Source organism: Onychomys torridus, chromosome 20, assembly GCF_903995425.1.
Source record: "Onychomys torridus chromosome 20, mOncTor1.1, whole genome shotgun sequence".
Lineage (NCBI taxonomy): Eukaryota > Metazoa > Chordata > Mammalia > Rodentia > Cricetidae > Onychomys > Onychomys torridus.
Window position 1 is genome coordinate 13,881,987 of NC_050462.1, and position 24,675 is coordinate 13,906,661.

General features: G+C 44.1%; 2 protein-coding genes across 2 annotated transcripts in view; one reads left to right on the forward strand and one right to left on the reverse strand.

Annotated features, from left to right (window-relative positions):
* Positions 1-2,821, forward strand: part of Ccdc38 (coiled-coil domain containing 38) — a 47,240-nt gene extending 44,419 nt beyond the window's left edge. Inside the window, exons 13-15 of the mRNA XM_036170226.1 lie at positions 204-409; positions 1,980-2,073; positions 2,708-2,821. Of these exons, the coding sequence (XP_036026119.1) occupies positions 204-409; positions 1,980-2,073; positions 2,708-2,821 (414 nt within the window). The remainder of the gene's footprint in view (positions 1-203; positions 410-1,979; positions 2,074-2,707) is intronic.
* A 930-nt stretch (positions 2,822-3,751) lies between these two features.
* Snrpf (small nuclear ribonucleoprotein polypeptide F) lies at positions 3,752-10,808 on the reverse strand. Its single transcript, XM_036169885.1, has 4 exons — positions 10,675-10,808; positions 8,740-8,865; positions 4,323-4,387; positions 3,752-3,831 (listed from the first exon to the last, which is right to left on the reverse strand). The coding sequence occupies exons 1-4, from the start codon at positions 10,675-10,677 to the stop codon at positions 3,765-3,767; spliced, it is 261 nt and encodes an 86-aa protein (XP_036025778.1). The 5' UTR covers positions 10,678-10,808; the 3' UTR covers positions 3,752-3,764.
* Positions 10,809-24,675: the final 13,867 nt, after the last annotated feature.

A 24,675-nucleotide genomic window follows, 5' to 3' on the forward strand; every position in this document is an offset into this window, starting at 1 on the left:
TGCCTCCAGAGTGTGCCAGCACTGCCCAGCCCTGATCTGTCTTTTAAAGCATTTAGGGAAAATAGGCCCTGGGTTCGATCCTTAGCACTAAATATTGTCATAAAGGACTTTTCATGGTAAGACTGTAGAGTGGAATCTGTATTTATTGACAGTGAGCCCCCATATAGTGATGGCATGTTTTCTGTCTTTCTTCCTGAGCTCAGGAAAAGCTGATCGACTCACTTAGTAAAAAGATTAACCAAGTATACAGGGTCTGCATCGGAGATGCTGAGGTCGGCAGCCTGAATGCAGTTCAAAAGCTGGTCAAAGTGGAGTCTCGCTTGGTGGAACTGAGTGACCTCATCGAGTCTGTCCCCAAAGAGAACGTGGAAGCAATTGAAAGGATCAAACAGAAGGAACGACGACAAAAGTACTGTGACAGTCTCCTCCGTCTAGTCAATGGCTTAAGTGGCTACTGTGTGTGTAAACCCTACCCACCGTTAGCAATCTCTATCTGGCAAGCATTGCAGTCGGGGGTGCACTCAAGGGTCAACCCGTCCATCCCTGCCCTCCCCAGAGGACACTCTTGGGAAATAAGTGTGTTCGTGTTACAGTGGGTAATGAGCACGCCACACCAAAGGAGCTGGGACAATAATTTACCAGGGACTAAGGACCCAATTAGGACGGCCGTAGGGAGCTGTCTCAAGTCATAGGGACATGGCTCAAGGGCTGCCATGTAGGCACTGCACTATGGTGAAGGTTCTAGCAGTAGACAGACCTTACAGGACTGTCATCCCTGAAACCTCACCCAGATGGACTTATACGAGTTAAAGATTTGCCTAGGCATTTTGTCTGGAACTATTCTCACTAGAACGGGGTTGCCGCTATCACGTGGCATGTGGGGAATGCTGAATAAGTAGTCACAATGTGCATGTTCCATCAAAGGGGAACACACGGAGAGGCAGATGAACACTGGCCCCAGGTGTGGCAGGTGTGGGCTTGAGCCTGCCTGCTTGCCCTTTTAACTACAACTACTGTGACCTGCAGCAGGGTACATCTGTCTAGTCTATATCTTTTTTTTTTTTTTTAAGCAGAAGCTGTGATATTTACTTTCTAGGGTTGATGTATCAAATAATCAATGGAAAAGCACTGAGCATGTCTGACACACACTAGCCATGACTACCGTTACTGTATTACTGATGCAGAGGTTATCAATTCTCATGTAAAAATGAAGGTGATCAGATAGCTCTTACAGAATATAAAGCAGACTTAATCTAAGTGGAGGAGGACTCCTCCCAGATGACCTCAGTTGTTTTGTTTTTGTTTTTTTTTAAGCTGAGGATTGAACCCAGGGCCTTGTGCTTGCTAGGCAAGTGCTCTACCACTGAGCTAAAGCCCCAATCCAGACCTCAGTTTTTTATAGTAGCAGTCTTGAGAGAGTGCAATTACAGCTTATTTCCAACAGTAATATGCATACAGTTCCAGTTTTCAGAAGACCTTTCTATTGCTGACCCTTTATATGGTTCATCATATTGTGGTGACCTCCAACCATAAAACCATTTCCATTCTTACTTCAGAACTGTAACGTTGCTACTGTTATGAATCATAATGTTAATGATCTGACATGCAGGCTATCTGATGTGACTCCTGTGGAAGGGTCGTCTGACCCCCAGGTTGAGAACCACTGCACCAGGGTGATGTGCACACTTTCCTCAAAGAAACTTGAAAGGCAGGTCAGGGAGGTGGCTGGAGGCTAAAGTGGCCACGGTATAGTGCTCCGGTGGGATGGAGAGAGGAAGACGTGGCCTTGCTTCTGACCACACTGGGAACAAGTACTTCTCCAAATGGTGAAATGAAATGTCTTCCCATTGCCAGAATATTCCAAAGCCATCATTATAGGACTCTTACACTTGGATAGTTCCTTAGCAAACACTACAAATGTAGACGCTTTACTTTTATAAACTACAGATTTCTGGTAAGACTCCTCCTTGTCTACACAGGCTGCGTGAAGAGAAGGTGAAGGAGAAGCAAAAGTACCAGGAGGAGCGGCTGAAAGCTGCTCTGGAAAGAGCAGTAGCACAACCCAAGAAGAAGGTTGGTGTTCGGCCAGAACAGGTCCCTGGTCCAGTCCCACATGAGAACCGTCGGGCCTGAAACGTCATGTCCCTTCTGAGGCACACTGGGGATTCAGATCTCATAACCAACACAACATGGGAGCTCCCTCACCCATACACCTGCGTTATAAAAATTCACCTGGAATTGCCAAACAGAGAGCAAAGGGAAGGTACCCTCTAGAGAAGGGAGGTTTCCTTAAACCCTCCTAATGCAAACACTCCCAAGACTCAACACCACCACTCATGTTTAAAATGGTTTTCTCAAAGTTGGCTCAACAAAGCACCTCTCGCAGCCATGCAGAAAGGCCACCTGAGGAATACATTAGTGTTCAGCACGGTGCTTTCTTAGCCAGCCACATGTGAGTTACCTGCTCCTTAACAACGTCCTTCTGTAAATCACTCCACTGACCACAAAAGCCAAGTGCTGTCTTCTGTAGTCTATGGGTGCTCAACTTGCCAAGCATGTTGGACATCTACAAGGTTCTGTCAATCCCCTGTAACTTTTACTATTTTAAACCACTTTATTCATGGAAAAATTCAAGTTAATATTGATATTATACACACTGCAACAGAAAAGTTATGCCAAAGAGAATCATGTTGTTTTCCTGTTTCAGCTGGGAAGAAGACTGATCTACCGTTCGAAACCCCCATCTGCCAGCAAGCAGGAGCTCCTTCTAGTCAGTGATACAAGAACGAAGTCACAGGAAGAAGAGTATTTCTTCAGCTGAACAGGAGCATGAAGAGATTTAATTAGCAAATGTTCTATGTGAATGTTGGTGTTCCGTGATGCAATACTGTCCTAGCAAATTCCAGGAAGTTTGCAGGAGCAGGAATGGCAATTGTTTTCTTCTGCTAGAACCATTCCTCACTGGCATCATCCCATTGTATTTTAAGATGTCCCCTTTGGATACACACATCCAAAGTCAATTTATTGATAGAATTACACAAAGCATGACTTAGAGCAGAATGGCCTCCCTCAAAGCATGAGAATTTTAATCATATTTCTAAAGCAATAAGGAAGCTCATGGCTATGAATATATATTTTAACAATGTACTATTCTTAGAACTGGACAGGTTTAAAGCGTACAAACTACAGACTATGGTCTCAGATCCTGAGTCTGGTTATTTCACGGTAAGCTTGGAAAACCTTACCAGAAAACTTCATTAAGTGAACAAACTACACACCTTTAGCCTAAATGTCAGTTTGTATTATGTTCTATCTCCATAATATTCAATTTTCATGTTTTGACTTAGCTACAATATGTTATTTAGTCTATACCGATATAGAAATAATTTATTAATATATATAAATACTAAGAAAATGTTTCACTTTATGCATGTTAGAAGATGTTTGAAACCATTAACAGCTGCTTTTAAAAGGTCTCAGTTAATAAAATTACAATGGCTGAAACTCACCTTCAGAAAAATCCTAAAACTTATTTATTCTTTATAGAAAAAAATGAAAACAGTGGGCTTATAAAAAAGTCACCTTAAACGAAACTGGGTGGTTTTTAAAGTACCACTAGTTCCATGAATTATCCACCCACTGTTTCAACATTTGCATTTTGCATATGAATGTCTGCATATAAATAGTTCACAAGTCAAGTTGAAAAAAACCCAAATTTTTATTGTATAGAAATACATATATATATAAAAAAAAACCCAAAGATGCTATTCTCTCATTTCCCCATCTTCCTCTTCTTCTTCAACACCTCTGATATAAAGGACATTATTACACCTGTAAACAGAAAAAGTGGTCCATTTTTATGTTTCACTCAAACATGCATGATCATCACTGCTCCGTCTTCAGACTGGATACTATACTCACAGCTCCACCCCGCTCTGCTGGTGCTACCCAGGTGTTTAAAAGCACACGGAACATGTTTTCACCGCTGTCATCACAATTACACCTCTACAACCTATCAGAATATAGGTGGTTGCTCACACTAGAAAACGAATACAACAGAAATCCTTAGCAGCTATACTCAACCAAAATTCAAATCCAAGGTCCGTAACCCAGGACACTGAAACAGGTTACAGCTAAGGGCCAAGAAATGTAATCAACAGTACAAAAACCTTGATGAACTGAAATGCCCCAATGAATTTAGAATTTCAAGTACTGTTAAATCTTTTGCCTCTTTTTTCTTTAGTCCTTCAGTTTGGGGATTAATTTATTTAAGCAGACTGTTTCTGAGGTCCAGTAACTCCTCACACAAATGCGTTTATTACCTTATTAGAACTTCACCCAGATGTCCAGACAATGCACCATCTATATATTCTTCTGTATTTGCAAGCTTTAGATAAAAAGAAAAATGTTAGTATGATTGCGCAAGAAGAAAACAGGGTAGCATCCCTACTCCTGGTGAGAGCACATTAACTGAGACCATTTGACACCAACTTGGATTGTATCTGTAATTAGTAAGTAGAAGATTAGCTTTCTATTACTCTTGTATCTCTGGATCTTCTGTATTAAGACATGCATGGTACAAAACTAATATATAATAAAGCTTATTTCAAAGTCGTTAAGCCTTCTGGATGTTATTTCTATCTGATATCAAAGTGGCTCAAATGAGCCAGGCAATAGTGATGCATGCCTTTAATCCCAGCACTCGGGAGGCAGAGGCAGGTGGATCTCTGTGAGTTCTAGGCCAGCCTGGGCTACAGAGTGAGCTCCAGGATAGGCTTCAAAGCTACACAGAGAAACCCTGTTTCGAGAAAAAAAAAAAAAAAAAAAAAAAAAAAAAAAAAGTTATTCAAATGAGCACACAAGAGCTATGAATAAAATATATTAACTAGGGGCTAGAGAGATGGCTCAGAGTTTACGAGCACTGGCTGCTCTTCCAGAGGTCCTGAGTTCAATTCCCAGCAACCACATGGTGGCTCACAACTATCTACAATGAGATCTGATGCATTCTGGCGGGCAGAACATTACATAATAAATAAATAAATCTTAAAAAAAATATATTAACCAACAACCAAACTGAAGAAATAAGACTTTGAAAATTTCATGTATTCCGGGTGGGTGTGTGTGTGTGTGTGTGTGTGTGTGTGTGTGAAGAATGAACTGTAGAATTATTTCAGTCAACTCTATTCTAGTTTTAAATTTAAAATGTTTAGCCATCATTCTTATAATTTAAAAACAAGCCGGGCGGTGGTGGCGCACGCCTTTAATCCCAGCACTCGGGAGGCAGAGGCAGGTGGATCTCTGTGAGTTTGAGGCCAGCCTAGGCTACCAAGTGAGTTCCAGGAAAAAGGCGCAAAGCTACAGAGAGAAACCCTGTCTTGAAAAACCCCAAAACAACAACAACAACCAAAAAACCCAAAAACCAAAAACCCACCACCAATGCCAGATGGCGTCACCAAAGGCAGAATAAGAAAAGGACTCTTCCTTCCTACGCAGGTGGCGGACAAGGACAGAAAAACAGGGAGATGTGGCATAAGGCATTTAAACCTGCTGAGTGTTTCTTCTCTAAAGGAAAACACCCAGATAACATGTCACCCGAAACACGTTTGTGAGACTATTTAGTTTGTAAATAATTGCTATCAGAAGGAATATATTAAGAGAAATTAATTTTAATTTATTATTTTCTGTGTATGAGTGTGCCACGTGTGTGTCTGGTCTGGTGCCTGTGGAGGTCTAAAGAACATAGTAGACCCTCTCAGAGGGTTGTGAGCCACCATGAGGTGCTAGGATTTGAACCACTGAGCCATCTCTCCAGCAAGAACAACTAATTTTATAAGTATTTTTGGCATGTCCCCCAATGCTTAACTGACTTCTAAATTTCCTACAATAATGCCCCAAAGCTTCCTATTGTGTATTAAGTCCACAGCCCTCACCACTGCTGAAAAGGTTCTACCCTGGCTTTCTGGACCCTGAACACACCAAGCATGCCTTGTGAAAAGAAAATTTGCTATCTGCTCTTCTTTCCACCTGAGACGACTTTCCTCTAGATGCTCAGGGTCTCTTCAGAGAAGCTGGACTATCTTGTTTATTACCGCACACTCTATCCCTCGCGTTTGCTTTACCTCACACTGTGGACCAGACCTAATTATGCAAGTGTGTTACAGTACCATCTCCCACCACTGAAACAAGTTCAAGCATAAGGACTGCTTCGCTCACTCACTGTTGTATTCACAGTACCAAACAGACGATAAGTTCTGGCCAACCTAAGCAACTCAGAAACTGGGCTCACTCAGAGTCACATTGGGTAACTTGGGGAGGCTACATTAACTGGAAACCCAGCATTAGGTGGTTTATTTTTTTCAACAGGGTCTCAAGTATTCTCCGCTGGCCTCCCACTCTCCATGTAGTTGGAGGATGATGCTGAATTCTGATCCCCACCTCTGTCACTGAACGATGGACTTGGAGGTGCTGGGGTGGAACAAAACTGACTTTCACATCACACATTCTGTGGTTTTCAGTGTATTCATAAAACTGAACTTTCATCACTAATTCTACACAGTATTTTTCACCATGATTTTTTATAGCCTTTGTGAATGACTCATTTCAAGAATTTTCTAGATCCATATTCTTGTTAGCTGAATTTCTGGTTAAGCTATCCACATAAGTAATATTTAAAATTGGGCAGAAATTACACCTAAACCACCATACACAAAAACAAACAAACAAATAATAGGCAAAGATGCCAGACGTGGTAACACAAGCCTTTAATCTCAACACAGGGGAGGCAGAGACAGGCACATCTCTATGAGTTCAAGACCAGCCCAGTCTATATAGCAAGTTTCAAGCTAGCCAGGGCTACACAATGAGACTTTGTCTCAAAAACTACAAAAAATAAAAATAAAAAATAAAAGTAAGCAAAGGATGTGAATACACATTTCTCCAAAGAACATAAGCACATGGCTAATAACATAAATAAATAAAAGGTACTCAACATCACCAGGGAAATGCAAATCAAACGGATACACCACATCTAATCCAAGAGAATAGTATTTTATACATAAAAAGAGAAACGTCATAGAAAACAAGTGTCCGTGCAGATGTGGGGAACTTGAACTCCTGCACACCACTGGGAGGAACTAAAACCATGCAGCTGTTCTGTGAAACAGTACGACAGCTGCTCAAAACCACTAAACATGGGACCAGCACTCCCACTCCTGTGTGGAGACTCAAGAGTTAAAAAATGCTTGAAGTTTGGGACTGACGAGATGGCTCAGAGGTTAAGAACATTTGCTTTTCTTCCGGAGGACCTGGGTTCAATTCCTAGCACCCACAACATCTCTAACTCCTCTTTTAGGGTGTCCAGTGCCCTCTTCTTTGGGTACCAGGTACACACATGGTGTACATACATACATGTTGGTACATAAGAAATAGAAATGAGGGGACAGGCTGGAATGGAGCTCAATGGCAGATGGCTTGTGCAGCATGTACAAATCCCAGAGTCTGGTCTCCAGTACTTAAAAAAAACTGATGTGACATACTCATACAATAGCACGTTACTCAGTCTTGATAAGCAATAAATTCCAACATTTTATAGCACTAATGAATCCTGAATGAATAATCATACCAGAAAAAGGACAAAATACTAACCAGACGGTGGTGGCGCACGCCTGCAATCCCAGCACTTGGGAAACAGAGGAAGGTGGATCTATGTGAGTTCAAGGCCAGCCTGGTCTACAGAGCTAGTCCAGGACAGGCTCCAAAGCTACAGAGAAACCCTGTGTCAAAGGAAAAAAAAAGGACAAAATACCTGTCTGAAGGCATTCATTTGGGGGTGGGGGGTGGTTCCAAGGCCTCTCAGAGAGCCAAGGATGTTTGAGCTCTTTATTTCAAATAGCTGAGTATTTGCATATAACCTAATGTCCTTCACATAATTTCCAGATTGCTCATAACCCAGTTCGGTTTATTACAGAAATAGCTGTTACACTGTATTGTTTGTGGGGTTAATAAAGTCCGTATATCTTGAGCAGATAGAATTTTTCTCCTAAGTATTTTGATCTGAAGTTAGCGGAATCTAATACATCCCACTTACAAGAGGGACAGAGAACAGACAAACTCAGAGATAGATAGCACTTTCTAGGACTCTATTAAAGGAGGCAGGTGATAGGGAATTTTTTTATTGGGTACAGAGTTCCACTTGTGAAAGATGAAAACTGAATTCTAGAGCTAAGTGCTGAAATAGACATGGTTTAGGATATCCTTCATTACAAAGACAAAGACTGGCTGAATCATTTACAGAAACTAAGGCACATTCAATGATCAGTCCCTTTGTTTCTTCAGTCTGCTCCATGGAAAAATGCTTTCACTCAATTACTTTCATACTGTGTCTTTAAAATTCATTAAAGCAATTTAAAATCTCCCTTAAAAAAACCTTTGAAGAAAGAAGTGCTGGGAAGTTTTGCTTTCTGTAATAAACTGGTGTCCCCCCTGTGGTATTCTTTGGCTGCCACGGTCAGGTGGATGACGGGGTCTGGTTTAATACTGGGTCTTAGTTCCACTAAGTCCACTGCAGTGTCAACCCCCTCCCTGGGGTATACTTTAATCCCGAATTCTGCATTACTTTCATTAGTTTATCTGTGTATGTTCTTATCAGTCACAGTATAACTCTGAGGAGTAAGGTGAAGCAACAGACACCCAGTTTACAGCTCCTGTAACGCCTCGGCTCGCCCCCACCCCTCGGCTCACCTGCATGTTCATGTAGCCGTCCACAGAGACCAGGTAGCCCTTGTACTCCATCCCCCACTTGAGTTTCACCATCACTGGCTTCCCAGTCAGTCCATTGAGAAAAGGCTTGGGATTGAGGGGTAAACTCTGCACAGAAAAACAAAAGCACATTCAATCAGTTTTGCTTAGCTCGGCTTCTCCCACCCACGCTCTACTAAAACATCAATCAAGACTTCCTGGTGTCCAGTCAGGGCAAACTCTCATTCCCTGGCACTTTACAGGAGTTGTAAAGGTGGAGAGTGTCAGACGGTTTAAGTACCCATTTAGTCAACTCACTGAAACAAAACATAAATCATGTGATTAAATACTGAAGACCAGGTGGGGGTGGGGCAAGAGCTCTGGTCCAGTTAGTGGGCCTGAGGCCACTGGTTCTATCTCAAGGACTGTTGAACAACAAAAACCCTGACCACCCACATCACTACCCTCTATCCGAGCTCTTAAGAAACCAAGGTCCCAGGTGGTGGTGGTGCACACCTGTAATTCCAGCACTCAGGAGGCAGAGGCAGGCGGATCTCTGTGAGTTTGAGGCCAGCCTGGGCTACCAAGTGAGTTCCAGGAAAAAGGCGCAAAGCTACACTGGGAAACCCTGTCTCGAAAACAAAACAAAACAAAACAAAAAAAGAAACCAAGGTAATGGTCTGAGGTGATCTCTGCAGCCAAACGCACAACTAGAGAAAGATGCAGAGGGCAGGTCACATCAGGCAAGCTTCATTGTGGGAGGCGGGGCTGGGTCTCCCATTTTTTTTATCAGGAGTAGTGCCTCTTAATGCAACCGTTATCAAACTTAGTCTGCGAAAACAATGTTCCCTTTAAATTCAGGACCAACACTCCCAAATCTACGCATCCATCATTTCAAAGAAAACAAGAAACTTGACTACTAAGTCTAAGATGAGGTGATCTTAGAGGACATAAGTTCTAAATCAGTGGCCAATTCCCACTGATAATTTATCACCCACAAAGCAACTACTATTTTTAAAGCACCTGTTAAGTCATGTAATATCTTGGCTTAAACAATGCCCCAATGGTCTCCCACTGCACTTTCAAGTAGACAAACTTCCTAAAAGGCGTTCAGAGACCCGGAAATCGAACCCAGGCCCTCCGCAAGAGTCAACACTCCAGCACGCGTCAGCAGGAAAGATCCGAGTCTTATTTCAAAACCCCTATTCCTGCAAGCGGCTGTTAATTCCTGTCAATTTCAACTCATCAACCTACTTTCTAGTTATAGCTCATTGCGTGAAACACTCTTCCCCACCTGCTCTTTCTGTCACTTAGATTCCTGGTGCAATGCCACCTTTTGGAGAAGGTTGCTGCTGCACAGCGCTCTAACTTCCCAGCGCGCCTCTCAAGAGCATCCTGTCAGCTCCCTGCTTAGCAATCACCCCCCTACCCGCTTATTTCTTGTTAGCACTGGACTGTTGCCTACCTCCCACATCTGAGAAAATGCACCCCATATTCCTGGCGCCTAAGAACAGTCTTCGGTGAACCAAAAAGGGTAGCCCGGGCCTCCGGTTCCAGAGGACAATGAGCTGGGGTTGCCAACATCAAGGCATGCAAACGCACCGTGGAGTGTGCGGAGCAGAAAGTGCACACACGCCTCAGTTTACCCCTTTCCTGGGCCCACCCCTATTCCCTCCCCCACCAAAAAAAAAAAAGGCTCCGGGTCAAACAAAACGGGACAAGGCGGCAGGGGAGCTCGGGGAGGGGAAAGGCTCCGAACGCGCGCTGCAGGGCCTCCCACCGCCCCGCCCCGCCCCGCCCCGCCCGAGCCGGGAGAAGGAGCGGGCGGCCGGCCGCGCGGCGCCCCGTGTGGATGAATGGAAGGCGAGCACGCCCCCGCGAGGCCGCCCGCCCGCCCGCCCGCCCGCCCTCTCGCCCCGCAGCGCTCATCCTCCTTACCATCGCGAACACCCGCGAGCGCTGCACCCGACTCCGCCGCTGCTACCGACCCCTCGTGACCCGAGCAGCCGCCGCCGACCCGAACCGCTCGCTCAGCGCGGAGAGAAATGGCCGCCAAAAGAGGGGGCGGGGAGAAGTGTCACCTTTCACCTCCCGCCTCGTTCTCTCGGCTTCTGCGATTGGACCCAAAGACGCGCTTGCTGATTGGAGGAGATGGCGGGCGCTGTCTCCTGGCAACCAGAGGGAAAGGCGCGCGTCTGCGTCCAATCATCATTGCGCGAGGTCTGAAGTGGGCGGGACGGAGCGGTCCGGGTTTCGCTGCTACGCTGCAAGGGTTTTTCTCTGCTTCTCCCTGCACGGTGGATTCTTTCTTTTTTTTCCCCAGAGCTGAGGACTGAACCCAGGGCCTTGTGCTAGCAAGCGCTCTACCACTGAGCTAAATCCCCAACCCAGGACGTGGTTTACTCTGTTCTGGAGGTCCCTGCTCGTCCTCCCACAGATCCAGCACTTGGGGAGCGCCTCTGGCATGGTCGGTCCCCTTGGCGCCACTGTACGCTGTTTTAGAATGCCCACTTGACGGTTTTTATTAGAACCTGGGGGCGGAAGACTACAAGAGTGCAAGGGAAAGGGACCGACGTGGGTCAGTACAGAAGTTGAGTCCGCTTCAAGTTGGGTCTGGGATACTGTGTGGTGGCCTCTGTCGTTCTGATTCCTAAGCATACCCAGAACGGAAGGCCTGTTTACACGTGTTTGAAAATAAAGAAGTAGGGAATTGACCCATCAGGGGTTAATCTCTCTGATGGAAAGAGATCGATCAGAATCCCAATGTAATTTTTCCTGTAATCTCAATATTTCAGATATCGGTTCTCTTCTGATATAAAACCCGTGTAAGAAGAGTATTTTTTTTCTTTATCGGGAGAGTCTCATTTTCTTCACTTACACAGTGAAAGGTTTAGACTAGACTGGTTTTCAATCTCATTGCTATTATTTGGACCAAATAATTACTTATTTGTGTTTGTGTGCATGTGTGTGTGTAATGTGTGTAAGGACATATGTATGTGTGGGTATAGTGCACACACTTGTAGACAAGAAGAGGTCATTTGGGAATCCTCTTTCACTTTCCTGTAAGGAGAATTGCTAAACGGTCTTATTAATAAAAACCCAGAGCCATATATTGGGGTGAAAAACTAAGTGTTCAGAGAAATAGAACAAACCACAGACAACCTCACCTCACCAACACCTCAGTCTCTAAAGAGACCTAATTCCTGTCCATCCACGCCTATATGCCTTTCTGTTCTGCCATCTTACTTCCTCTCTCTGCCCAACTACATCACTTCCTATTCTTGCACAGCTCTGTCACTTCCTGTCTGTCTGTGCAGACTCCAGACCTCTATGGTTAACAACTAGTGCTGGAATTTAAGATGTGTGCCACCACGCCCAGCTCTGTTCCCAGTGTGGCCTTGAACTCACTCACAAAGATCCAGACAGATCTCTGCCTCCCGAATGCTAGGATTAAAGGCGTGTATTACCATCGCCTGACCTCTGGTTACTACAGTGGCTGGCTTTTTCCTCTGATCCTCAGATAAACTTTCTTGAGTTGCACAAAGAAATAGGTTGCACCTAATCCCTTGAGATGGAGTCTCTCACTGAGCCTGGAGCTGGACTAGGGGCCAGTAATTCCTGTGGGCCTCCAGTCTCCACAGCCTGAGCTTACAGGCATGCGCAGTCATACTTGGCTTTTACTGGATGCTGGAGCTTTGTGGGGGCCGTCCCAGTTCCTCCCTGATGATTCTTACTGTGGCTTTGTCTTGGGCACTCATTAACAGCATTTCCAATCTCTCTCCAGCAGATGCCGGTAGCAACTTCTTTCCCTCTTGCAAAAAATGAAAATGCCAGACGTTCCCTAGGGGATTTAGTTGTCCCTGCCTGCAAACCACTGGAGATTGTTTATAAATAAAGACCCTGGGCCTGAATCACTTTGCTGGTAGTATTACAGCTTTGAAACTATTTTCATTGTTAAGCAAAAAAACTGGCACTCAGTGCGTTTATTGTAATAGAGATTGTGTACACTCCTGATGCATTCCTGCTGTTTGTTTGTTTGTTTGTTTGTTTTATCAGAGTTAGAGCTTTATTAGAAAGAAACCAGGAGGCCCGGAGAGACAGAAAGATGGCGGGAGCAGAGCAGAGAGGAAACAGAAAACAGAGCTTTCTGCTTTTTGTTGTTTGTTTGTTTGTTTGTTTGTTTTTTCCAGACAGGGTTTCTCTGTGTAGCTTTGGAGCTTATCCTGGAACTCACTCTGTAGCCCAGGCTGGCCTCGAACTCACAGAGATCCGCCTGGCTCTGCCTCCTAAGTGCTGGGATTAAAAGCGTGCATCACCACTGCTCGGCAGGCTCTGCTTTTTAGTAGAATAAAATCGACTCAAAATAGAAATACTGGTTGATTATCATGGGTCTGGTCAGAAGTTTTGAGTAGCATTTAGATGATTTATAAAAATGAGAGAACAAATTATCAATAAATTATTTTTATTTTGTAAGTTACAGATTTGGTTTAGGTAAACTGTAACTAATACAAACATTTGGGCATAAGGAGATCCGGAACCACTTAGCTGAAATGCCAACTTTGGACTCTGTTGGGTTCTCTGCCTTGTTTCTACAGGGTGGAAGTTCTGAGTCTGGAGCCAAATGACATGGGGCTATTGGGAAGGTAGTCCATCATCCAACTGAGAACTTGCCCCGAACTTAAACACGGCACAACACAATACAATAAGCCTTACAAGTTTTCCCATGGTCCCCCGTACCAGTCTCCCTACCAAATACAGTGTTTAAAAATACCTTTGTGCCAGGCGGTGGTGGCACACGCCTTTAATCCCAGCACTCCGGAGGCAGTGCCAGGTGGATCTCTGTTAGTTCGAGGCCAGCCTGGGCTACAGAGTGAGTTCCAGGAAAGGCGCAAAGCTACACAGAGAAACTCTGTCTCGAAAAACCAAAAAAAAAAAAAAAAAAAAAAACCCCAAAAAAAACCCAACACCTTTGTATTCTAGTTCTCCATCCATCACCCATGGTCAGAGTTATCTCGCACCTCCCCGACTGCAAAACAAAATGAGGGTCTGGACCTGTGTCGGGATGTTGATGCTTAGCAGCCTTGACTGGCCACCCATTAGCAGCAGCCAGAAATGAGAAGTCCATTCTGTCCCACAGACCACAAGTCTGTCCTTGCACCACGAGCTGTCCTTTCTTTCTCTCTTTCTTTCTCTCTCTTTCTTTCAGTCTGGAAATACTAAGTATACCAGTGTATACATTTCCTATTCATCAGTCCATTTCTGTGTGTCTTTCGGAAATATGGATACATACCTCTGTTCTGTTAGAGACGGCTGCGTGTTATGGTTAAATGTAGGATCCCAGAGTCTGGCGTGACTCTGGGCTTTCTGACTGAGCTGACTTAAAAATAAGCTAACAATAGCCCCAATATCTGGCTCTGGTTGTTTGTTTGTGTTTGTTTGTTTGTTTATTTCGAGGCAGGGTTTCTCTTCCTAGTTTTGGAGCCTGTCCTGGATCTCACTCTGTAGCCCAGGCTGGCCTCGAACTCACAGAGATGCGCCTGGCTCTGCCTCCCGATTGCTGGGATTACAGGTGTGTGCCACCACTGCCCAGCAAAATGTGTAGCCCAGGCTGGCCTCGAACTCGTGATCCTCCTGCCTCTGCCTCCTTCAGCAAATCCTACCAGCGTGCACCACCACCACCAGCATCTTCCACCATCTTAACACAGCTCATCTGCAGTCCAGGAGCTAGAGAACAGACACTGCCTTTGCTCGACACCAAGATCATTTGCTTTGTGGTTCTCTTGATTGAGATCTCTGTTCTGGTGGAAGCCTCACCTCTCTGCCCAGACCCCGCCCCTCAGAAAGTCCTGCCAAACACGGCTCCTCCCCCGGAGATGCTCAAGACCACTGCCACAGGGTATTTAAACTGTACCCCAGAAAACAGACACATAGTTTTTTAGTCTGTCGTCCCTGTCTCCTCTCTAGGGGGCCAGAGAATAACCTGGGAACGCTTTACCCATTAAACTGGGGCTTTTTCTAATTTGGTCTGATTTGGATTGCTGTGTTAGCTGAGATGCTTATTGGGATGCAAAAACTTTTCAATCTCCATGATGCTTTCAGAGGACAGTGACTCTTTTGTTTTGGCCTTTACCTATAATAAATGAAACACTCATCCATTCCCTATCCCTTGGAAGGAACATTCATAGAAGTGACATTATTTTGATTTTAAAAATCATATCAAATTCATAATAATGTTCCAAGTATATAACCTAAAATCTTTATTTGTCCTGAGGCATTTAAGAATAAAATGTGTGTAGCTAGAGTTTTCCTGCCTGGCCCAGTCAGGACAAATCTCCCTTACGTGCCAGTCCCACAGTCGCTCAGACCCAACCAAGAAAGCACACAAAAATTACACTGTTTTCAAACTGTATGGCCATGGCAGGCTTCTTGTTATCTACTTTTTCTATCTTAAATTAACCCATTTCTGCTTATCTATACTTTGCCACATGGCTTGTGGCTTACCAGTGTCTTTACATGTTGCTTCTCATGGCGGCGGCTGGCGGTGTCTCTCCAGCCTTCTACTTCCCAGGATTCTTTTCTCTCTTGTCCCGCCTATACTTCCTGCCTGGCCACTGGCCAATCAGAACTTTATTTACACAGAGCGATATACACAGCAAATGTGGCTCGTGGCACACACCTATAATCCCAGCACTCGGGAGGCAGAGCCAGGTGGATCTCTGTGAGTTCAAGGCCAGCCTGGGCTACACAGAGAAACCCTGTCTTGAAAAACAAAAAAAAGGGGTCGGGGATTTAGTTCAGTGGTTGAGCGCTTGCCTAGCAAGCGCAAGGCCTTGGGTTCGGTCCTCAGCTCCAACAACAACAACAAAAAAAAGTATACTAACAATAGTTCAAACAAATCTAGGGCTTTGTAAGCAATTAACATTAGCCGTGTTCTTATCTTCAAAATCATCATGCAGATAGATCAGTGGGTAAAGGTGCCTGCTGCCAAGCCTGACAACCTGTGTCAGATCCCTGGAACCTACGGGGGAGGGGGGGAGAGAATAGATTCCTGAAACTTGTCCTTTGACCCCACCTACATACTGTGAGGCAAATATCTGAATACAGGTAATCTATAAGCCAGCACGGCCACATACTTGTTTTATGAGTAATTTTGACTTCAGTGATATGTGAGCAAATATTGGCAAATACTGGGAATTAATGTGAGATCAAAGGAAGGAATTCTTCATAAGACGATTTCCCATGCTCATGGTGTATTGTGGGAAGGGGGGGTGCTCTGTTTTTACACACTTGTCCTGGATTGTGATTAAGCCCACATTAATGCAAACATGACTAATTTGGAATTTATGAGAATTCCACTGGAGCTGAACTTAGCCATTGTTCTCTGAAAAGAAAAACTTAAAATGACTTGCATAAAAAAGAATGCCAAATGACTCCCAAGCAAGCCACAGAGACTAGCTGACTTAGAGGAGACCATCAAAAAGGTCCCAGTGTAAAGAAAGGCCACAGCCTCCAGGCAGGCCACCTGGAGAAGGAATCAGTACCTCGCTTTTCTATTCCTGGAGCAGTGCTTGGTGAGCCAAGTTTATTCCCCGTGTGAAGCATAAAGTGAGGTTTGGTTTTATCAATAGGCTACCTTTATCTCCCAACAAGTTCACTCATGTAAACCGGGTATTGATCATATCCAAACCAGATCTCCCCTCCCTTCCCCTAGGCACCCTCAGCATGTCCCTTCACACCGCATGTCCCCTCTTTTTAGAAAAATAACATGCTGAGTTCATCTCTGCTTCCTGATCGATGCCTACTGATCCCGTACAGGAGACTGTAGCTATAGAAAGGCGGTAAGCACAGTGGCCGTGCTGAATCCAGAAGGCGGCATCTCACAGCAGGGCTCCCCATCCACCAGCTCTTACAATCTTTCCACACATGCCTCCCCACCTCTACAATGACTGCTGAGTCTGGTGGCCAGAGGCTGATGCAGATGTCCTATTTAGGGCCTGAGCCTTACTCGTCACTGATTCTCAGCACTTCCGACCTCTTGTGAGTGTCTGCACTAACTGCTGACCCATGCAGATAGAAACCACTCTGGCCAACATTGAGGGTAACACTAATCCATATATGTGTATGTATGTGTGTATACATATATACATATACACAATTATATGTATGTATATAAATAAATATATATAAACACAAATGGGCAGCATGCTTATTTAGCAAAACAGTACCAGGCTCCCCACCCTAAGGCCTGTGACCTCCCTAGCCGTGATGAGTCTCTCACCACATTTATAATACCAGGCATGAATTCTCTCCTGTGGCAGGCCTCAAACCTGACAACCTGGGCTTGATCCCCAGGACCCACATGATGGAAGAAGATACATACACACATGCCACAAAATGAATAAATAAAAACGTAACTAAAATTAATACTAAAGAATTACGAAAAGAAAAAAAAGAATTATGATTTTTTTTTCTAGCACTGGAGACGCTGAGGCAGGAGAATTATCGTGAGTTTAAGGCTAACCTAGACTCTATAGTGTGTTCCAGGGCAGTCTGGGCTACAGAGTGAGATCTCATCTCAAAAAACCAAAACAGCAAAAAGAAAAAAAAAGTACTAATATCATCATGACCTATATATAGTGCAGTACCGGTGAACAAGATGTTTTAGACACTAACTTGAGGGATATACTCACTGCAGGACAGGAAGCTTGTGGAATTTCCTAGAGCCAAGTATTACCCTGAATGTAACTCCCCGAGATATACCCTCAGGAGCCTGGGTAGTGTTTTAATGTCCAAGACACTAGAGAATATGTCCCCATCCATTGTAGAAATGATATAAGGAACTGCAGAGAGTCAGCATTTACTCTGCAGTGTTCCAAAGAGCTGACATTTGTTCTCGGGTGTTGAGAACCAGTACCCATAGAAAAAGCAGTTAGTTATCACGCCACAAAGAATCTTAGTTTGGTTATCACCTTCTACTCACTTTCAGGCTGTATTTTTTTTTTTAAATTAGCTTTCAAGGCAGCATGCAAAGCAATGGGTTCCCTTCTGACGGTTTCATAAATACCTGGGTTATTTTCAGATTTATTTTTTAAATGTTTGCGTGTATGTACACATGCCACAAATGTTCATGTCCTGTGGAGGCCAAAAGAGGGCATGGAGATCCTCTGGAGCTATGGTTACAGGCTGCTGTGAGCCACGTGGTGTGGATGATGGGAACCAAACTCAGACACTACGGAAGAACAGCCCGTGCTCTTAACCACTGAGCCACCCCTCCACATACTTTGTTCTTAGTTGTCTCTTTCCTCCACTCCCACCTCCTGTCCCCAACCCTGTCTTTCTGGTCCTCTTCCTCTCTCCAACAGTCTCCACTTCTCCTTTCCTGTTACACGTATTCCATTATCTTCTTTATCATTTATAACCACAGCAGTTCTGGGAACAATTAAACTTGGCCCCGTGCATGGCCACTTTATAAAGTCCCGCACCTCTCCAGGACTTACTTTATTTTTTTACTCTTTTATTTTTGAGGCAGGGTCTAATGTAGTACAGGCTGGTTTGGAGCTCAGTGTGTAGCTGAGGATGATCTTGCATTTTTAACCCTCTTGTATCCCCCTCCACGTGGCTGGTACATTATAACTATGTACCACTGTCACACCCAGTTTATTCCATGCCGAAGATCAAACCCAGAACATTATGCATGCTGCTAGACTAACATTCTACCAACTACATTTCCAGCCCCTGGAGGGTTTTTTGTTTTTGTTTGTTTGTTTTAAGATTTATTTTTATTTATTATGTACACAGAAGGGGGTGCCAGATCTCATTACAGCTGGTTGTGAGCCACCATGTGGGTGCTGGGAATTGAACTCAGGAAGAGCAGTTGGTACTCTTAACCGCTAAGCCATCTCTCCAGCCCCAGGACTTACTTTTGTATTAGTCAAATGAAGGGATGACACAGATAATTCTACAGCCCTTTTCCAGCTTTAATATTATTTTCTGATCATTCAAATTAATAACCAAAAATTAAAATTAAAACACAGAATATCCCTTCATTTGTAGCTATGCTTCTAATTATACAAATAGCTTAAATAAAGATCCTAAAATAAGCTATTTCAGTTAAAGTAACAAGGCTTTTGTTTTGTTTTGCTTTGCTTTTCTGTATCTGTATACGGTAAGGAGGGCAGATACAGTTTTCTCACACCATACACTGTGAAGCAGGATTTTGCAATCCTGTCACACTTGCGGGCAGTTAATATAGTACAATAACTGGAAATGCAATGCATTAAGGAAGCCAACAAGAACTGGCCAAGATTAGCAGATTATATATCTGATCGCACTGTGTTATTATGTATCTGGATCTGATTATGGCTAGCGAGGTTGATTGTATTATTGTCATTTCAAAAGATAAAGAACATTTTATAAAATGTTTTCAATTCTTTGATCCATGATTATTTGGATTTAATGAAAGTTTTCTTCACCATATAGGTACACCTCTGGGGGAAAGCCTAGCCTGTTCTGGGAAGGACACAGTAACAATTTTCAGTCACTGCACTGGTCTGTGATCACACTTTGCATTGTCTCAGTTTAATCCTCATAATGAGTCTGTGAATGTAGTGATGTTGTGTAGAATCTAACTTGCTCAAGGGCCCACAGGAGACAAGCTACAGAACCAGTGTCTGTCACCCCCAAATACTATTCCTTAGATCTTTTAACACAAACTATAAGAACTTCCAGGGATGGGGAGGGAATGCTAACCCCACTCCAAACCTTTAATTAAAAAAATGTTACACATAGTTAAATAACCTTGTCAACACAATGGCATCCTTATGTTGCAGCCCGACTTCGGATTATTTTGAAATATGTGGGCAGTAGGCACCATCCCCCAGACACATGACCTTCCGAACAGTATCAAATGCATCTTCACGTCCCTGGTAAGTGCTCAAAATCAAGATCACAGAAATGAAGTCTGCTAGGCTTAATTTCCCTTGCCCTCTGCAAGCAGGCAGGGCCCCACAGAAGTTTCTGGAACTTAAATTGAGGCAAGACCCTGAGTTTGGGACAAGCCCAACCACTTCTTCGAAAGTCAGTCCATCAAACAAGGCTTGAAGGATAGCCTGTTTCCCATGGCCCCCGGTGGAGCCTGAATGCACAGACCTTCTGCTTCCTGCAGACTGGTGAATATGTTGCTTATCCCCATCCTAGCGTTTTACTGACAGCCTTCATAAAAACTCACAAGACAAACTGCCCAACAGACCCTCTGACAGCTCATAAAGGGACTGCTCATTGGGCAAAGCATCCTTGCTATGTTAAGGTGACCTAACAGCAGTTCTGTTGTGTCAGAACAAGGGAAGGGTTCTGCTAACTGCAGCCTTTGGTCTGAAATAGTGCAATGTCTGTGTGCACTGTTCTGCAGGAGAAAGCTAGTAGAGGCTCAGTGTATGGACTACCTCCAGCACACGCTTTTTACACATGTTTTCTGTGCACTGAACATGTCCTCTACCTCCCCTGCCTACTTACCAGAGCCAGCTCTGAGAGGGACATCAAACACAAGCCTGTCTCCCAAAGAATTGCTCCTTTCCCTGGGTGCCAACACTGTAATTTATATTTTGCCCACAAATTATGCATATCTTATTTTAATTTATTTTAGGCCTAAAGGCACTGTGTGAAACAAACAAGGTCGTTGGTCAAATCTTTAAATTATGGTCATGGGGCTGGAGAGACGGCTCAGTGGTTAAGAGTACTTGTTTCTTTTGCAAAAGACATGGGCTTGCTTCCCAGAAACCACACAGTGGATCACACCTGTAACTCCAGTTCCAGGGTATCTGATACATGCATGCAGGCAAACACATTAACTAAATACATAAATTATGATGACAATAATAGTGTGACAGATGTGCTGTCCCTTAGATAAGTTGTTGATTTGAGTCCTCACAATGATCCTGCAGATATTGCTAACATCCACACCTTATTGAGCTTAACATAGATTATCAAACTTACTTACAGTCACATGCTTGAAAATTACTTGGCCAGAATTTGATCCAGATGTCAGAAGCCAGAGTTGAGTCTCTAATCAATCTTGAAACTGAAAAAGAAATTTTTTTTTGATGATTGAATAACTGGATGAAATTTCATGTTCATAATTTTGTTTGTTTGTTTGTTTGTTTGTGTTTTTTTGGTTTTTCGAGACAGAGTTTCTCTGTGTAGCTTTGGAGCCTGTTCTAGAACTCACTCTGTAGCCCAGGCTGGCCTCGAACTCACAGAGATCCACCTGCCCCTGCCTCCCAAGTTCTGGGATTAAAGGCATGAGCCACCACCACCCAGCTCATGTTCAGAAATTTTATTTATTTTTATCAATATTCTCCAGGAAAGAAAGATCTCTGCATCTACAGATATCTTCCTAAAAGAGGCATTATGACAGTGCCTGAGATTTACTTTATTCTAATTCAAAGGTGCACCATTATTTTATGTATTATGTGTTGCTTATAATTGCAGACATTATTGATTGAAATATCCCAAATTTTAGAGATATTAAAATATGTGCCTTAGCACAGGTAAGGTGTGAATACACAGATTTTCCATACAGCCATATTTTTTTTTCAGTATTATTTTTTCTACAAGTCCTGAGTCTACTGCAGTCATTAAGCACACAAACTAGGGAGCCAGTTTACTTGATATCAAGTAGCCCTGGGGAAATACTTAATTCCTCTGATTTTTAGATTTCTCCTCTACAAAATGGGAACAATAGCGATGCACTTATCAGAATCACCCAAGATATACTTATGAGACATAGCTAAATGTTTTAATGCCATTTCTAGATCCTTTTTGCAAAAGATGGACCAGAGAAATTGTTTACAACATCTATCAGTTGCTGCAATACAGCTCAGCTCAGGGGTAGGGTGCTTGCCTAGATGTGTAAGGCCTTGGTTTTGATTCCCCAAAACTGAAAGAAACATACGTGCACACGCGCGCACACACACACACACACACACACACACACACACACACACACACACAGAATCTACCAGCCATCAAAGGGCAGCTACACAACTGGGAAGCAATTCAGAAGTGATAACACATATTTCTGCATACATTTCCTTTTCAAAGACTGTATTTTATTTTGTTTTGCTTTGTCTGAGAGTCTAATTCATCCCGGGTGGGCCTCCCACTTGCTAGGCGGAAGACAAGCTTGAACTCCTGATCCTTGCTAGAATTACAGGTGCACCCAGCCACATGCCCAGCTTATGTAGTGCTGGGGACTGAACCCAGGGCTCTGTGCATTCTAGGCAGGCACTCCAACTGCACTGTGTCCTGAGCTCTTCTTCAAAGACTGCCTTTAGTTAAAAGATTTCACACTGTCTTTAGGAGGTCTCCATGGGTAGGCTAGCCTACAAATGGCCATCTTGCCGCACTATTGACAGGAACTGAGCTGACATCTGGGGTGTGGCTTTAGGAAGACCCAGTTCCTGCATTCAGCTCTCACCAGAAGCCAATTAAGCTTGCATTAGGAAAAGCTCCAATTTGTAGGCGGAGCCTGCAGTTCTCACCTAAACCCCCTCTCTGGGCGCTTCTGGGCGCTTCTTTGCGACAGGAAGGTAAATAGTGTTTTGTCGTCCGCCAGTCTACTTCACTGGTTAGCCCTTGTGCAAATAAGTGTCTTAGTTCTGTGCACTTAGCAAGTGAACGGAACTCGTTTTTGTCGGATGTGGCCCACATCCTGGTGTACCTGCCTGGAACCTGATAAACTAATTGTGGACTGAGGTAACCCTCTATCACATTCTCGGGGCAGGGGGAATAAAAAGCTTTCTTTCACTGTAAGATAAGGTTTGGTTCTGCGGCGGACTCTGAGGGTTAAGAAAGAACAAAGATGTTGACAGAGGTTACATCTGGACAGAGGGCCTGTTTTCTGTTCTGTATTCTCCCTCACTGAAAACAGTTCTCCAGGGAAGAGAAGTCTAAACTCCCTTTTACCAGGAGAAGGGTGGAGGCCATATACTGAAAGTATTATTTTGCCATATTCGCTCAGTGATCCTAACTGTACCTTCTCACCCCAATCACCAAAAAACAACTTCTTAAAAAATGTCACGCCATGCCGGGCATGTACGTCTTTAATCCCAGCACTCCAGAGTCAGAGCCAGGAGGATGTCTGTGAATTCGAGGCCAGCCTGGTCTACAGAGCGAGATCCAGGACAGGCACCAAAACCTCACAGAGAAACCCTGTCTCAAAACAAACAAACAAAAATGTCATGCCTGGAGCTGAACACAAACATTCAAATTTCATGTCCTGCAGCGAGACCTGAACATTGGGAGGATCTGGATGCAGCCTCACAGCATTCTAATCTGTAGCCAGGAGAGAATGAAATCAGTTGATGGTCTTGTCTACACAGTTCCCCAATCTCTTAGTAAGCTCCTTGGGGAACACTTTGTGTTAACCTTTTATTTTATTTCTAATAAAACATCTGATCAGGTTGGGGATTTAGCTAAGTGGTAGAACGCTTGCCTAGCAAGTGCAAGGCCCTGGGTTTGGTCCTCAGCTCAAAAAAACAAAAACAAAAACAAAACAAAATCCTGATCAATATTTGTGTCTGAGAATAAGAAGGAAAACCAGCAGACATGACCTAGGCTTCCCAACCCAATACATGTTGTTTTTACCAGTCACCTGGCTGAGTCCTTTTTAATTTTTTTAAATTTTAATTTATGCATATTAAGGTTTTGCCTGCATGTATATCTGTGTACCATATGTATGCCAGAAAGAGCATCAGATCCCTGTAACATGCTTTTTCCTTCAGGCCACCAATCAGCTCCCAAATCATGACATGGAGACTTAATAGTTTTTGGCTTGTCCCACTAGCTCTTATAACTTAATTTGACCTGTTTCTCTTCATCTACATGTTGTCTCGGGGCTTTTTGGCTTTCTTTCTTACTCTGTGTCTGCTGACTGGCAGCTGCCTGGCTGGCCCCGGGGCATCTTCCTGTTTTTCTTCTGCCTTCTCTCTTCCTTCTCTCTTCTCACTCTTCTTGTGAGCCTAGATTTCTTCTCCTGTTTGTTCTCTCTGCCTGCCAGCCCCGCCTATTCCTCTGCTGCCTCGCTATTGGCAGTTCAGCTTTTATTAGACCAATCAAGTGCCTTAGGCAGGCAAGGTGAAACAGCAACGCATCTCTTTTTTTTTTTGAGCTGAGGATCGAACCAGGCAGGGCCTTGCACTTGCTAGGCAAGCGCTCTACCACTGAGCTAAATCCCCAGCCCCAGCAACACATCTTTACATAAAGAGAGGCAGCATAAACAAATGTAAGACCTCTTTACGTCCTAGTAAAGGCAGCATAAGCCAACATAACACCTCTCCAGTTAAAATAAGATTCCACAACAGAGCCCCTAGAACTGGAGTTACAGCTGGTTATAAGGAGCCATGTGGGTGCTAGGAATGGAATTCAAGTCCTCTGGAAGAGCAGCCAGTGCTCTTAAGCAGTGGGCTGTCTCTCCAACGCCCTAGCTGGGCCCTTTTGTTATTATGTCTGAGTAGACATCGTGAGTGGGGGTGGGGAGGGGAAAGAACAGTCTGATGCTGGCAGTCCCAGGTCTCTGAGTACCTGGACCTAGAGAATGACTGACAGACCTTGGTGGCTTAAGCTCCAAGCCCTGACAGTTCCTGGCCTGCTGCTCTAGGCTTTAGACGTCAGACTTACAGTTGTAGGTTCTTGGGTTGGAGGCCTGCTCTGGGCTCCAGTCCCAGAGGTTCCCACACTTGGCAGCAATAATAATACTGGGCTTCCAGGAGCAGGATCCCCTAGGGGTGTCACTGCTCCTAGGCAGGCCTCAGGTATTGGTACCCTCCTTGCTTCTACAGCATCCGGTCAGTGTACAGCTATCAGGGCTAGCTGCCAGGATCCCTAAGGTTTGGGGGTTCCCTCAAACTCTCCCAGCAACCCTGCCTGCCGTTTTTCGTCTCT

Excerpts from the sequence above, each read along its gene's own strand:
- Snrpf (XM_036169885.1), bottom strand. Across the intron at positions 4,388-8,739 it reads ACGGCTACATGAACATGCAG|CTTGCAAATACAGAAGAATA; the intron begins GTGAGCCGAGGG and ends TTTTATCTAAAG. Across the intron at positions 3,832-4,322 it reads CTGGGTGAAGTTCTAATAAG|GTGTAATAATGTCCTTTATA; the intron begins GTAATAAACGCA and ends TTCTGTTTACAG.